Source organism: Durio zibethinus, chromosome 26, assembly GCF_047325235.1.
Source record: "Durio zibethinus cultivar Kanyao isolate XHJ-2024 chromosome 26, ASM4732523v1, whole genome shotgun sequence".
NCBI lineage: Eukaryota > Viridiplantae > Streptophyta > Magnoliopsida > Malvales > Malvaceae > Durio > Durio zibethinus.
Genome location: NC_143187.1, coordinates 8751443 through 8766131, shown reverse-complemented (window position 1 = coordinate 8766131; position 14689 = coordinate 8751443). Strand labels below are relative to the sequence as shown.

The 14689-nt window shown below is 31.2% G+C and overlaps 1 protein-coding gene and 1 pseudogene across 5 annotated transcripts; one reads left to right on the top strand and one right to left on the bottom strand.

The window, feature by feature from the left end:
• Positions 1-2331: 2331 nt before the first annotated feature.
• On the top strand, positions 2332-4220 carry LOC111274966 (CBL-interacting serine/threonine-protein kinase 20-like). Its single transcript, XM_089755261.1, has 2 exons — positions 2332-2461; positions 2615-4220. The coding sequence occupies exon 2, from the start codon at positions 2643-2645 to the stop codon at positions 4017-4019; it is 1377 nt and encodes a 458-aa protein (XP_089611387.1). The 5' UTR covers positions 2332-2461; positions 2615-2642; the 3' UTR covers positions 4020-4220.
• Positions 4221-8661: 4441 nt separating this feature from the next.
• LOC111274967 (CBL-interacting serine/threonine-protein kinase 12 pseudogene) lies at positions 8662-13111 on the bottom strand (annotated as a pseudogene). 4 transcript variants are annotated; one of them, XR_016334107.1, is made up of 3 exons: positions 11523-13111; positions 9451-9513; positions 8672-8780 (listed from the first exon to the last, which is right to left on the bottom strand). The product of XR_016334107.1 is annotated as a CBL-interacting serine/threonine-protein kinase 12 pseudogene, transcript variant X1 (transcript). The 4 variants fall into 4 exon arrangements; XR_016334108.1 differs by having other exon boundaries at positions 8685-8772; XR_016334110.1 differs by lacking the exon at positions 9451-9513 and having other exon boundaries at positions 8662-8772.
• Between the last annotated feature and the right edge of the window lie 1578 nt (positions 13112-14689).

The window sequence follows — 14689 nt, the reverse complement described above, 5'->3', positions numbered from 1 at the left end:
GAAATAAAAGAAGAATTTGATGTAATTTTATAGTGTCCACCAACTCCTCAGAACAAAACATCTTAAGGATTAATAAACAGACGAATGTGATCAGGTGATTCAAATCAGGCCTAGACAGTTTAATTATTTCGACAGAACATGTAGCTTGTCAAGAGTTCATAATCACCCACAATCATGTCAATAGATCTCAACTGGGAACTACTCTGAAGTATGGGTGTATGAGCGATCCTGGCATGGCCCTTGCCGTGAAAAGTATTGTACAGTTTAGTCCATTAACGACATGGCAAAGATTTCAACTGCCTGTCCATGAATAGGGAGAACAACGTCCAGGAGACTTGAAAAGATGAGTGATTGTAATGAACCCGAAGAATAGTATAGTGCAGATATGTGGGCCAAGAATGAACAAGGATCTGTTTAAATGTGATATTTTGTTGAGGTCGACCAGCTCCAAGACAAAAATTTCCAAGGCATACCCAAGTGATAAGGTCGTTTGCTGCCTTGAATTATTGAATTTTGATCACTTTTCGCTCTCCGCATCAGGAACTTGGTTTGTGGCTAATATTATGGGTCATGTGGTTCAGTTGGCCAAACTTTACCCACGTGTCCTGCCCACATGGAAAATATCCATTAGAAGAGGCTTATGGTCCTGTTAAAATGGTCCCCTTTTGATTGTTGGGAGTCACGTGGAGGTGGTACAAGCATGGATACAAAATTCACTGATGCCAAGAGTACCAGACCAAACCAGTATTTGGTTGATGAAGTAGCCAGCCAGAATAGCCTAGTAGAGAGAGATCCATGGCACTGAATGTCTTTTGTTTCTGCTTCAGGGGAACATATTGAACTACAAGATCAGCTTAACAAATTTGAAGAAAACTTTCATCAAGTTTTTTTATCATTTTCTTCCCACTTTTTTTTTTTATGAGGACAAGAGTTTGTATAGTGATCATCTTGATCACAAATAAAACATTTACAATTAGTTTTAGAAGATTTTTTCTTTTTTTTAACAACAAATTTATCTTTTTCAAATTTAAAAGTTGTTGTAGGTTTTCATTTTTTCTAAAAATATTTCTTATTTTTTCTAAAAATATTTCTTTTTTTTTCTTAAAACGAGATTTCTTTGAAAAAGATTGTTTATTACAACCAAATCATTTTCCAAAATCTTTGTACATTATTTATATGAAAGTTTAAATTTTATCTATTTTGCAGCTTTTTGCTTCAAACAGTATTATGTTATCTGATTCTAAACGTAATGTATTCTACATTCAAAAATATCATACAGTTCGATACTAAAATTTGCAGCATGAATAGTTTTCTTCACACGACCAATCAGTAACACTATTGGATCGATCTACAACTGTGAGAATGGTTTACATCTTAATTTTTCCTTAATTTTAACTGAATTTTAATTCAACCACTCAAGTTCTTATCAATCGGTTCTTGGTAATTTTTTTTGAAACTAAGATATTTATAATTTTTTTTTCGTAATTAGACTACTTTTAAATTTTATTCCTAAACAAAAACACGTTGATCTTATGCTCCACATCAACGCTCTATTCCATACCAACGTCTCTTTCTTTGAATTAAGCTGGTTATCTAATCTAATTAATGAATTAAGAAAGAGAGTATTATGTATAATAGAAAACTGTTAATAATATTAAGGTCATATTTAAAAAATAAAATTAATGCATTATTTTTTTAATTTGATAAAAGTAACGCTTTAAATATAAAAAAATAAAATAATCTTTAAGTTATAAACATCCGTTAACCGAATATAATAATGTTAATAGGTAATAATCTTAGAATTAAAAAATAATATCTTTGAACGATTACTAATTGACTTACAAAAAGAAATGTATCCCATTTTGATTTGCCAAATAACAATTACACCCTGCAACCAAGAGAATTATTACAGATTCAGCATGTTCGGTTCAAGCAATTATTGTGAAGAAAATCTGGCTTATTTGGAAGTTATGCAAGAAAGGAGGGTAACTCTTTATGTGCCATTTGTGCATATTTCCATGAAATGTGTATTATATATATAGAACAATATCCGAATTTTGTTTTTTACTCAATGCGGATCTCCGCCACTTCTTTCTCATCATTTAAAGTTTAATCGAATTAACAGCCCCCCGTCTAGAGGAAGGTAGCATTTTCTTCGAAGTTCCTATACATTGTGTATGAAAACCAAAGGTTACCCCACCAAATAATTATGGCCGTCCAAGCCCTGATCCAAAACATCGGCACTCTAAAAATTACTATATATATATAGGAGGAAATTATGTCCAGCCCTTCAATATAGATGCTCTCCCAACTTGTGCTATTTTTGAACATGTCTGCCTTTTCTTTTTGGATACATGAATGGTTAAGCTTTTGCGGATTTGCTAGAAAGAAAATAAACCAAGTTTTGTGCCATTTTCAAAGGGGATTATTTCTAGCCGTGCCTAGTGCCTAGTGCCTATTGGTAAGGCAAATTTTGAATCAGCCTCTTTGCCCCTTCTCTCCTCCTTTGTTCAAAATTTTTGACCGATTTGTCTTGGCTTCTTAACCAAGGAAACCATAGCAAAATGTTCAAAAAAATAGATGGTTTTATCCATTAATTCATTGTTACTTGCAGAACATTTTTTGTAGCAGGAGGAGACATTATGGAGAAGAAAGGGTCAGTATTGATGCACAGGTTTGAGCTGGGGCGGTTACTCGGGCAAGGGACATTCGCCAAGGTTTACTACGCCAGAAACCTGAGAACAGGCCAAAGCTGCGCCATTAAGATTATGGATAAAGAGAAGATAATGAAAGGAGGTTTGATAGATCAAATCAAGCGTGAAATCTCAGTTATGCGCCTTGTTAAGCATCCCAATGTTGTTCGACTCTACGAGGTCATGGCTAGCAAGTCCAAGATATATTTTGTCATGGAATATGTCAGAGGTGGTGAGCTTTTCAACAAGGTTGCTAAAGGGAAGCTCAAGGAAGATGCCGCCCGACACTTTTTCCAGCAATTGATTGGAGCCGTTGATTATTGCCATAGCAGGGGAGTTTATCATCGGGATTTGAAGCCAGAGAATCTCCTCCTGGATGAAAATGGGAATCTGAAGGTTTCGGATTTTGGCTTGAGTGCGTTGAAAGAATCAAGGAGACAAGATGGCCTTCTTCACACCACTTGTGGAACTCCAGCCTATGTTGCACCAGAAGTCATCAACAAGAAAGGATATGATGGAGCCAAGGCTGATATTTGGTCATGCGGGGTTATTCTTTACGTTCTGTTGGCAGGTTTTCTTCCTTTTCATGAACCGAATCTCATGGAAATGTATAGAAAGATATGTAAAGGAGAATTCAAATGCCCACAATGGTTTCCTCCAGAAGTTCGGAAGCTTCTTTCAAGGATTCTTGATCCCCATCCAAGCCAAAGAATCACGGTGGCCAAGCTCATGGAAAATTGTTGGTTTAGGAAAGGGTATAAACATATTGATACCCCACCACCATCCCCTCTCGCTCGTAGCTTAGACTCGTTAATTAGCGATGTTCATGCTACTTTTGACTCTTCAGGTTGTGAAAGCAGTTCTCAGGACGAAGCAGAAGTGCCAAGAAGCCCTGTCAAGCCGAGTTTTTTCAATGCTTTTGATATTATATCTCTTTCACAAGGTTTTGATTTATCAGGTTTGTTTGAGAAAGATTTTAATCAAAGGGATTATTCACGATTTACGAGTAGAAAACCAGCCACAGATATCTTTTCTAAATTTGAACAAATAGCTCAGACGGAGAGTTTTAGCATCAAGAATAAGGATGGAAAGGTAAAATTGCAAGGCACCAAGGAAGGGAGAAAGGGACAGCTTGGTATAGGTGCTGAGATTTTTGAAGTTACGCCTTCTTTTTATGTGGTGGAGTTAAAGAAAACTGCCGGGGATACCTTGGAATATAAAAATTTCTGTAACCAAGGATTGAAGCCTTCGCTGAAGGATATAGTGTGGACTTGGCAAGGAAGTGAGCAGCAAGCCAGCAACAATTATAGCCAGAACCTGCTTTGATTTTTTGCCTTACAACATGTAATTGCTGCCAGAAAGAGAGCTTCCTGCGCTCCTTGAGTTACAATTTCTTTTCCTATTTTGTACGTAGATTTAGTTTCTGTCTAATCAAGTTCCAACTGTAAAGAGGGTTTTAGTTCATGAACAAATTTAATTTTTCTAATAAAATTCTAAAAAAAATAAGATTACTTTAAACAAGTTCAACCTGCGATTTGTATGTCTGGCCAACATAGCAATAGCACAGTCCAGATGACATGATTTTCTTTTCATTTTTTTTTAATTGTTGGGGACAGTTGGGGTACAACAATTCAACGGTTTTCAAAAAGCGAGCTAAAAATACACTAGACATTCCTCCACTCTAGTACTCCGGCTCAAATGAAAATTGGGTTAGAGTATTCTCAAAATATATTATCAAAATTCATTAATTTAATCAAAAGATTAATTACTAAAAAAAAGGAGTTAAGATAGTTTATAAGAGAAAATCTAATCATTTTTATTTAGTGTGAAACACAAAAAAAAATTGAGAGTTTTTTTTTTTTTTTTTTATTTTCGTTAGGGTTAGAGAATTTAAAAAATTAAGTTAAGGATTTGAAATTAAAAATTATAATCAGATTAATTTCCTAAATGTTAATATACATTCTCTTTTTATTTAAAAAAATATTATATTAATTACTATTATTTAGAATTGAAGTTTATGAGAAAAAATTTAAAAAAATTTATAAAATCTTTCATTAATTTTCATGATCTATTTGAGTAAATTATTGAATTTTGTTTACTTCATGTTATTAAGATTTAATGATGATTTTTTAGTGGATTTTAAATGTTAAAAGTGGAGGTTTGAATTTTTAAAAATTGAAAGAGAAATTATGTTTTTATATGAGATGCTATTATCTACTACAATAAATTAAAATGAAATTTTATATCAATGGATAAATTATTACTATAAGTAGATTATATATTGTTGAAAATGCTAAATTTACTTTCCAACGAAACAAATAAAAGTCGATTCTAAGTTTTTATGAAGAGTTGTTTAATTTTTATTTAAGGATGTGTAGATTGCTTAGCAAAAGTAATAGAGAAGAATTATGAAAATTCTCTTAATTTTTATACAATGAATTACAAATTGATCCATATATGTTTAGAAAGTCTGTTGAGTTTATTTTCTAAAGAAATACTCAGAACTGAATTCTAAGTATCCTATAAATAAATATTTAATTTTTATTAGAAAGTATACATGTTATATGGTAGCAGCATATCACATAAATTGCAAAAAGTATTACAATTAATTTATATGAAATTAAAAGGTAAGCCAAATATGATTAAAAAACTCATCGAATCTAGTTTATAACGTACTAAAAAAATCTTAATTCTAAGTTATATATTTTAAGATATGATCATTTTAATGAAATTAGCTCATGCTGCTAGTATTAGTTACTTGAGTAACTCTTGTATAATTTAGTTGTTTTAACATAAATAGCCTCAAAAAATGTAGATTAATATTTGATGTATTGAAATGATCTTAAATATGACATTAATTGTTTTGAAAAATAAATAAATGGTGGAATCAAAACGAGATAAATAGAATCTCATATATTTTACTTGTTTTCGAATTTATGTATATTTATGTTCTAAATGAGTGAAAGTTTTATTTCTTTATTTTTTATATATGAAAATAGAATCAAACATATGATTATTTTGTACTTTTGCTATATAAATGATGGATCATATCGATGATTAAAATGATAAATTAATTTATGCTTAAATAATAATTTTATGATAGCTACGAATTTGTATTCTTAAGAAATGGGATCATCAACACCAGAACTAGTTTTATTACTCTAGTTAACAAGTTAGAGCAGTTAGCATAGCCATAATCATATACTAATGATTAATGGGTTATAATAATTAGCATAAAGCTTTGGCTAACGGATTATAACAGTTACCAATGCTCATGAGGATAAAATTATTGATACGATCATTATTACGAGTTATAGTAGTAATCGCAACTAATAATGAATTAATAATAATGATAATTTATGATGATGAATTTACAATTTTTAAAATTGATTCATGATTTAGATCTTGATCATGTTTTATGAATTATAATTGATGAATTGATATGATATCAATCCTTTGAATACTTATTTAAATGTTTTAGAAGTATAATTTGAATGATATTTCTAAATGATTTATATGTATATATATATAAAAAATGGTACTTGATTCGATAAAGTATATAAGCTTATACTTGTAGAACTGTGATTTATTTGTTTTTTTTTAACTTTTTTTTTTTTACAAATGATTAAAATGATAAATACTAAAAGAACCTAGCCAGTGAAGATATTACTTCGCAAATAAAATTTTATGAAATAATGTCTTTTAGTTGTATTAGTTGACACTGACTTTTTTAATATTTATTATTTAATTGGTTTATATATATTAAATTTATGTGAGGAGATTATTTTATTTGAAAATTTTTCAACAATTATAAAAAAAGTTTCATATTGTTTTAAGATTTTACTTTAAGATAATATGATTGTACTGTATCTCGATTTCGAGAAATAAAAAGTTATATCAGAGTTTAAGTTATGATTTTTGAAAAACTTTTAAGAGTTAAATTATAATTTTTAAATTATATGATTTTTTTTTAAAGATTAAGCTATGATTTTTGAATAGATTAAACTCAAGTTATGACCTTTAGAGATTTTTATTAAAAGATTTGAGTATAATTTTTGAATAAATGGAGATCTTTTATGAGTATAGTTTATTTTTATGCCATGTGAAAATGTTTAAGAAGAAATTCACTATTCGTGAAATTTAAAAATATTGATAGAAAATTATACTTGCATAATTTCAATTTTTTTTTTAATTTCATTTAATTTAGATTTATCAAAACTCGATCGATTTCAAAATTATATAATTTTGCTAATATTATTTATTTAAATTTAAATCAAATTGTTTAAAATTCAAAATCAAAACGATTAAAATCTCTGTTTGAGTCAATTTTTTTAATTTTTTAAATTTTTTTCTCAACCCTACTAGAAGCTAATCAACGACCTAATTTAATAATTTTTTTAGGCCAGATAAGAAGTTGAAGTTGTTAAAATGAATCTTCGAAACCAAGCCAGGGTGCGTCCTGATTCACGGTTCACATGCCAAAAATGGATATGTGCATGTTCTTACCAAATACAGGCAAAATAGCTAGTTGCTTCTTTTACCGTGCATGTGGATGTGCACTTGGATAGAAAACTTTGAAACTTTGAAAAAAAATTGAAATGTATGTATTTTAAAATGTATCATTTTAAAATATTAGTATTTGTAATTATTTTGTTTGGACAAATAATTTTTACAAAAAAATTTAGTTTATTGAAAATTGATGAGATAAAAAAAATAATTATAAAAGAAGAATATAATATTAAAAATAAAAATATATATATGTATATATAAATACACAATGAGTATCATTGAATTTGTAAAAATATATAAATATTATTAATAATATAAAAAAATAAAAATTATATATTAGAGTTAAATAAAATGATATTTATTTTTTTACTTTTGTATTTTATATTGGGTCATATGTGTAGTAAAGAGATGAAAGATTTAAAATAATTATAACAAACCCTAGATGGAATTTCAAGAAGAAATTTGAAGTTTCCAAAGTCTACTTAAATTTTGAAGTTCTCTCTTATTTCTATTCAAACAAGTAAATTTATTTTTAGATTTTTGAAAACCTTAATTGAAATGAAATCATTCCTTCAAATTATTGATCCAAATACACCCTCAATGTCAGGAGTCTGAACCATAAAATGGTTACATTACTTTTGGAGGGAAGGATTTGTTTCTTACACGGTTATACCTCTATTTTGTTTCAAAGTAGTAAAGAATAAAATCTATTGCACCTTTAAAAAAAAAAAAGTCATAAATTTCACTCCGGAAGAACCGGCAGCACCAGGTAGGTGTGTTTACAATTTGAAACTAGAACGTAAGGGCTGCGGCTACAAAATTCTCTACAAATTTCCTTGTATCAGGAAGACTAAGCAATTAAGCTTTTGAAGCTACACTACACAAATGCATTTTCTCCGTATAGACAAATACATTAGTAGGATGTTAAAAAAGCTTAGATCGGCACTAGAAGCAGAATCCTCAGATTTTATTGTCAGGGCAGTAGTCGTCTGCAGCATGGAAAGATAAGTGGCAAAACCGGAAGCAAGTTTGGCAACCTATTCAATCCAAGAATCCCCTGCTTCAGGCTGATGAATTCCCACTTTCGAAGGAAGAAACTTCGTAAATTTTGGCCAGGAATTGAATTGTCTTTAACAATTAAAAAAAAAAGTCTCCAATCCATGAGAAAACATAATAAACAAAGGGACCAAGGCCCAAGGTGCAGCCAGCATTTTCCCCAGTAGGCCCGACAGAGCACGACTGGAAATTGTATCTGGATCAATTGGTACTTAGTAGTGCTTCTCATTTGTTACTAAAGTTCATATTTGAATATCTGTAAGTTGGCTGCTACACTTTTTTCTTTATGCAAATTATTAAGCCAAAGGTCTGAATGTCTTCTTTCAATTGCAGGACTGTAAACCCCAGCATAAGCTAAGTGATCAAACTTTGGCGACATTGCTCTGTAACCCCAATAACTTGTTGTTGAAAACACCTTGAACTCACGCATGCCTGAGCCTTGCTGAATCCTGACTGCTTCCATCAAAACTCCCATGGCTGCTATGAATCCTTTTATATATTCTCATCAACTAACCTGAGTTACTGAGAAATCAAATTTACGGGGCGAACACATCGACATTACTTATTTGCACGACAGGCAGCGATATAGCTACAGTTATGGATACTTGATCAAGGATGCAAATTGGCACAACACAACAACGAACAGCTTGCAAGAAAAACAAATTTAACTCCATCCGAAAAAGACAATTAAATGGAAAATCAAGGCTTAAAGATCTTTTATTGAGATAGCTCGAAAAAACAAAAACAGCACCATAGAATTGTGACATTTTTAATATCTTTCATAGACTTCGGCTAAGAAAACAACCGAAATGTTAAAAAGAAAAACATGTTAAACTAAATCAACATTTTCATTTGATAAATGCTAGAAAATATGTGTCCAGAATTCAAACAAACGTATAAAAAAGAGGTTAAAATTTCCAATGAATTTTCAATCAGTGATGCAGGCTTTCACTCATTTCTGATCCACCTGTCTCTCATTCATTCAAGGCTGTCCATTAAAAAGAAAAACTGAAACTGTACAGGAAGAAAATGACAAAAAAGGAAAAGCCAGTTTCAAGTCGTATATTTGTGTCATAACTAGGCGTGCTAATGAATAATGATAATTAAAGCTTCCTACACTTTGGAAAAAAGGCAATTGACCCAGAAAATTGATGTGAAGAAAAATATAAAACCTATCAAAGTAGCTATTCACCTGACTTAAATTATTATCGCGAGGGACTGTAGAAAAGTAGACAGAGATGAAGTATAACATTACCTGTAAAGATATTAAAAAAAAATCGACAAGTCAATGTGTTTTTACAGTAAATAAGCACATGCTTTCTACATTGATCATGAATCTATGCTTATCTCCAAATGAATCTTAATTGATACATGAAATCTCTTTCATTGTCATATAATGCAAGCCACCAGCCACTCCCATATATGGTAAGCGACATTGGCAATATTGCAGGAAAACAAGGAATATTGAAACAGAATAAACCGAAGACATTATTAATTTTGCTGTTAATAGTTTTTGTAGGGGTTTTAGCAATTTGCAAAAAGAACATATATTCATAATAGCTTGATTTGCAAGAAAAGGCATCCGCTGCCTTTCACTTGACTAAAATTGTTTGATTCAAAACGTCCTCTAAACTAAATTTAGAAGATCTTCTGAAACTAACATTATTAGCACAATTTAGCATTGATATCTAGATAATTTTATGTTATCAGCACCACTTTGGTAACTTCAGCAAATCTGGATTTTGAGTTTCTTGCAGCCCATTTTTTGAATGATTTGAGTCATTCAAGTGACAGTGAAAAAGAAACCTTTTACAGAAATTTAATAATAATAATAATTTAATCAAGCTACACCAAAAAATTCGAATCTAACGCTGGCCTGGAGTACTGCTATTTTTGTATTTTACGCCATTGACCATCAAAAGCAACAAAACACATAAAAATGGTTCCAAATTTCATTTCTCATGGTTGTTATAATGACAACATGGGGCCACATTTAATAATGTCATAACAATGTCTCATAAATGGCCAAACCTTATAATTGCCTCATACCTACGCAATCCAGGGGCCAATTCAAATTCCATTGACATCAACGACAGACGAATTAAATGTCAAGTAAATTTTGTTTCAGTCCTCTAGACAAGCAGACACACTATCAGACAACTAGTTGGAACTTTATTGTGACATTTGAGTAATTTTGGCATGAAATGCAATGGCTGAAATTGCATTGTTATTTGTACTGCTCCAATTTCAGCAAATGTGCAACGCATGGACAGAGAAGAGACATGACAGGCCCAAGCTATCAGATTTGGACATGTAATTTCTTCATGCCAAAATATAGGTTTCCTTTTCCTCGCGCAGATGTTTTCCATGACACCTTAGATTATCAAGACTTTTCTGCTTCACTTAATAAGGGTCAATTGTATGTGCGGAGTGACCCCAGTCTACTTATCTAGCATAAACTTTTTAACGGTCTCAAGAATCTCATAAGAACACAACTCAACTATATATTGTATCTAATGCCTTAAGTGGAAAGATAGGCACAATTTACTACTAGAAGGCGAAAACTGTTCCATAATCATATAAAAACCTGCAAATCATTATTCCTACAAAATATCTGCTCTTCGATTTTTATGGTTTCAAATTAGGTTTTAATTCTTATAGTTCTTATAGTTAAAACTAAGAAGAACTTTCAGTTTTCAGCAGCAAATACTAAACTCAGCTGGTTAGAATTTTTTTTCTTCTAAAAAATGATTATTCCAAATCTTCAACTGGTTTATGTTTAAGGCTTTTGAATAAAGGAGTGGAGTTCATGAGTCAGGTCATACTTGAAATAACTGCAAGTGCTATTGCTTGAAAAGCAAGGCCAAAGTTGCAGGTAGAAATCCAGTAACAGAGATGAAGCAAAAAATTGCATACTAGATGCTAATGCATAGTATTGAACTTCTGTCATACTAACAGTCAAAATATATAATATAAAAGACTATATAAATCAAGTGTGACATTAATTCATTTCTCAATGAAGTTGATGGGAATATACAAACCGGAAATCCAATTGCCAAGATTAGTAGAAATTTGTATTCAAGTCTCTGTAATCTAATCTGTCCTTCTCGACAGAAGAATAGATCATATAAATATATCAAGTCATCTAAAGCTTCGCCTAAGTAGCACAACAAAAAGAAAGAAAAGAAATATAACTTATTTTTTATGATACAAAAGCCTAAACAAAAGAAAGAAGGAAAAGCAGAGAGAAAGAGAAAAGCTTACCCTTTTCCCTTCCTCCTCTCTCTCTACTCCGTATCCGAAGGTAAAAATGAAGCAGCGGTCGCAGCAGCTGCAACAGATCGTGATTCCTCCACCATTAAATTCTCTAACCCAGGTTTCAACTCCCTGTTACAAAACTCTTCATATTCTCCTCGGTCCCCTCCTTTCTTCTTTACTTCCACAACAACCAAAGAAGGCGTCAACTCGAATATCTCAGCAGCAATTGTCAATGGCCCTTTCACCCCTTCTCTAGAACCCTCCAAACTCACTCTACAATCCTTTTTCCTCACTGTAAAACGAACCAACTTCGCTATCTCCTCCAATTTCGATATAATTTTCGAAACAGGTGCCCCTGACACAAACCTTGACCCTTCCTCTCCTTCCTCAAACAATCCAGATAAATTGAATCCGGGAGAAAATGAAATAAGATCAAACGCATTTAAACTAGCTGGCCTCGGCAATGTACCAATTCTCCTCCTAGTTTCCAACTCAGATTCAGATTCAGACATTGATGACTGGTCCGAACATGATCCCACGCCATCATCGTCCTCCTCAACACTGCAAAATTTATCATCTTCAATGTAAAATTTAATATGTCTAAACCCCTTTTTAAACCAACGGTTCTCCATGATTTCAGGAATCGTTATTCTGGTTTCCGGATTCGTATCCAGAAGCTTCGTAAGTAACCGAATTAACTCAGGTGAAAACCATCTCGGACACCTAAACTCACCCTTGTAAATCTTCTTATACATAGCCATAATGTTTTGATCGTGAAACGGTAAATACCCCGCCATTAAAACAAACAAAATTACCCCGCAAGACCAGATATCTACTTTCGCCGCATCGTATCCTTTCCTCGCCAAAACTTCCGGTGCCACGTAAGCAGGGGTCCCACAAAACGTATGAAACAAACCGTCTTGCCGGATCTGATCCGAAACGGCGCTCAATCCGAAATCTGAGACTTTCAAATCCCCGTTTTCATCAAGGAGTAGATTCTCGGGCTTCAAGTCACGGTGATATACGCCGCGGGCGTGACAGAAATTGACAGCCGAGATCAATTGCTGGAAGTATTTTCTGGCGATGACTTCTTTTAACCGGCCTTTGGCTACTTTATTGAAAAGTTCGCCACCACGGACGTATTCCATAACGAAGTAGATCTTAGATTTGGTGGCCATGACTTCGAAGAGTTGTACGATGTTCGGGTGGCGGACGCGGCGGAGGATGGCGATTTCGCGCTTGATGTGAGCGATTAAGCCACCTTTGAGGATTTTTTCCTTGTCGAGTACTTTGATGGCTACGCTGTCACCGGATTTGACGTTCCGCGCGTGGTAAACTTTAGCGAAAGTGCCGTGTCCGAGGAGTTTCCCGATCTCGTAGCGTCCTAAGAGAAGAGCTTGGCCACCGTTGGGGTCTTTCTTCGTTCCGGTGGCGGCGACGGAGGTGAAATACATTATCGTGAAGTTTGATTATTTGAGATAATTAAATTTGAATGGTTAATGATTGGTCATCTGAAGGAGGAAAATTTAGGGTTTTTGTGTGCGTATTTTTTCTCTCGTTGTTGAGAGGATGAGTGACCGGTCACAAGAAATTGAGTTTGTTATGAGGTTAGAGAAAGGAGATGCTTTTAAATAGCAAGGAAATTATTTTATTGTGGGTTTCCTTTTACATTTCTTCTAATAGTAGTAGTAGTAGTATATTTTTCCCTTTCACGAGCGTTTGCATGTTAATGTTAAATTGTAAGATTGTTTTCAAGAAATTTGTCGAACAACTCTAGCACAGGTGGATGGTAAGCAGGGCTAGGGGGCCAACATTTTTGAAAATTTACTTCCATTCATATCCATATATATATATATATATATATATTTACATTAAATAAATTTAAATTGAAAGTTAATTTAAATTTTTTAAATTAAAAGAATAAAATTAAATTGATATCTATTTATTTATTTTATCTATTAATTATCATTAACAAACACTTAAAATCGATTGATTTATAATAAATATTAAATCATAATTCATGTAAATTTTAAAAAAATTCTATTTAATTTTTTTAATTCTAGATTTTATTGAGTAAAATAAATTAAATTTGAATTTTTAATTGAAACATTAAAATTTATCCTTTTTTTCTAACATAGCTGTGACTTATTTTGATAGAAATTTAAAAATAAAAAACACATTACCTCATCAATGGATTTATTAAATTTATTTTAATTATTTTTTATATCTATAATAACTAGTGAATTGAGTGAACATTTTCAGTTATAAAAATTATCAAAATAAGATTTTTAAATAAGATGGAATATGAGTTTTTTTATAGATAACTTGATTGTCAATATAGGAAAAAAATTAGTGTACATTCAATTGTTGAAGCATTTTTTTTTAATTAAACATTGCTTAAATTATAAATAAAATTATTTACTTGCTACATTTTATTTTCTTGTATTTTTATTTTGAATTCAAAAAATTTAAAATTTTATAAAATTTTTTAGTATATTATTACATATATGTTTTATGTTAATAAAAAATATATTAATATAACTCAAATAAAAACATATATAATTTTTAATTTTTAATTGGTCTCTCAAAATCAAACACCAAGATCAATCACTAAACTCTGGATTTTAATTTTTTTAACAAAAAAAAAATTCTCCAATTAAAATTTGTCTCATTTGAGAATATTGTTATTGGTTAAAATAATTATTTTAAATACCACAATTTGAATTATAAAATCACTAATCTCTTTTTAGCGAGGAGGACAAAACTAGGGAGAATAAAAAAAAATTATCAATAAATGATTGGTTCAATCGATTAAGATTATTTTTCTCAACGAAAAGATCTTAGATTCACGTCTTGTCGGTGATCATTTGTTGAAATTTTCTCGAATGTACAACCTATAGCCACATATCTTAGACCTACAGTCACTTATCTTAAATTATTAGATATGAAACATCTTGTCTTAATCTGAAAAACTGAACAGTCTATTTACCTCTGAATTTTTCTTATCAAAAAATAAATAAAAAAATAAAAAAAAATTTTGTGAGTGTTATAATCAAACTTCAAACCTACATTAATTAATCTCTTAAAAGAGATAATAAATTTTTTTATATATTTTTTTTAATATTTTACATTTTTTTTTACAAAAGTTCACCTCAATCTTATAAGAAACTAAA